At 60.1% G+C, this 1,668-nt stretch overlaps 1 gene segment (V, D, J or C); it reads right to left on the bottom strand.

Annotated features, from left to right (window-relative positions):
- LOC113977735 overlaps window positions 1-1,514 on the bottom strand; it is a 20,676-nt gene extending 19,162 nt beyond the window's left edge. The window contains 3 exon segments of the C gene segment in view: window positions 372-536; window positions 1,011-1,351; window positions 1,445-1,514. Coding sequence covers window positions 372-536; window positions 1,011-1,351; window positions 1,445-1,493 — 555 coding nt within the window.
- Window positions 1,515-1,668: the final 154 nt, after the last annotated feature.

Here is a 1,668-nt window from a genome sequence, read left to right as displayed (position 1 = left end):
CCAAACCCACTCAACGGTGTCATTGACCCACCCAATGATGTCATTGACCCTCCCAACCACGATGTCAAACCCACTCAGTGCTGTCATCAAACGACTCAACGGTGTCGTTGACCCTCCCAACCACATCCTTGACCCACCCAACCGTGACACCAAACCCACTCAACGGTGTCGTTGACCCACCCAATGATGTCATTGACCCACCCAGTGATGTCATTGACCCATCCAGTGGTGTCATTGACCCACCCAACCATGACTCCAAACCCACTCAACGGTGTCGTTGACCCACCCAGTGATGTCATTGACCCGCCCAATGATGTCATTGACCCACCCAATGATGTCATTGACCCACCCAACCATGACACCAAACCCACCCAACTGCGACACCGAACCGACTCAACGCTGTCATTGACCCTCCCAACCGTGACACCAAACCCACTCAACGGTGTCATTGACCCATCCATGTCATTGACCCACCCAATGATGTCATCGACCCAACCAATGCTGTCATTGACCCAACCAACCACATCACTGAACCCCTGCAAGAGTTCCACCAACCCACTCAACGGTGTCCTTGACCCACCCAACCGTGACACCAAACCCACTCAATGATGTCATTGACCCACCCATGTCATTGACCCTCCCAATGATGTTGTGACCCACCGATGTCATTGACTCTCCCAATCATGTCATTGACCCACCCTATGATGTCATTGACCCACCTGATGATGTCATTGACACTCCCAACCTCGACACCAGACCCACTCAGTGCTGTCATCGACCCACCCAACTGTGACGCCAAACCCACTCAATGGTGTCATTGACCCACCCAACCACATCCTTGACCCGCCCAACCGTGACACCAAACCCACTCAACTGTGTCGTTGATCTGCCCAACCACATCCTTGACCTGCCCAGCCGTGACACCAAACCACTCAACCTTGACACCAAACCCGCTCAACGACGATGACGCCCCTTCAACCGTGCCCACACCCCCCCGGGGTGGTTTTTGCCGGCCCTCCCCCGCCGCCGGCGCCGCCGTGAGCAGCTTTGGCGCAGAAATAGGTGGCGGAATCCTCGTCCCTGAGGTCGTTCATCTGCAGCGTCACCGTGCCCTGCCCGTTGTCCCGGGAGATGGTGAAGCGGCCCTTCACCGCCGGCGCGTAGAAGGTGCCGGAACCACCGCTGCTGATCCCAGCGACCCATTCCAGCCCCTTCCCGGGGCTCTGGCGCGCCCAGTACATCCCGGAGCTGCCGAAGGTGAAGCCGGAGGCGCGGCAGAGGAGCCGCAGGGACTCCCCCGGGGCCTTGAGGTCGCCCCCGGACTCCACGAGGCTCACGGCCGCCCGCAGCCCTGCGAGGGGGGAAAAAGGAATATCGGGATGAGCCGGGCGATCCCGGGGATTTTTTGGGATTGGGGTGGAGGGTGGGAGGCGCCGGGACCTACCTGGGAGGGCGGCGAGGAGGAGGAGGAGCGGGAGGAAGGTGGAGGCCATGTCGGAGCCGCCGGTTTGGTGCCGACCCTGAGGGACCCCCGGGGGTTTTATGGGCGACTTGGGGGGCGGGGCTTGGGGGAAAAGGGGCGGGGTTTTCAGGGAAAAGGGGCGGGGCTTCGGATGGGTTTTGGCGGGAGAGGGGGTTGTTGGCGGGTAATTAATTCTCCCGGGGGGG

The sequence above is a fragment of the Neopelma chrysocephalum genome, unplaced genomic scaffold (genome assembly GCF_003984885.1).
Source record: "Neopelma chrysocephalum unplaced genomic scaffold, ASM398488v2 Primary Assembly neopelma1_254, whole genome shotgun sequence".
NCBI classification, from domain to species: domain Eukaryota; kingdom Metazoa; phylum Chordata; class Aves; order Passeriformes; family Pipridae; genus Neopelma; species Neopelma chrysocephalum.
Note: the sequence above shows the minus strand (reverse complement) of the source record. Positions and strands in the feature narration are given on the sequence as shown.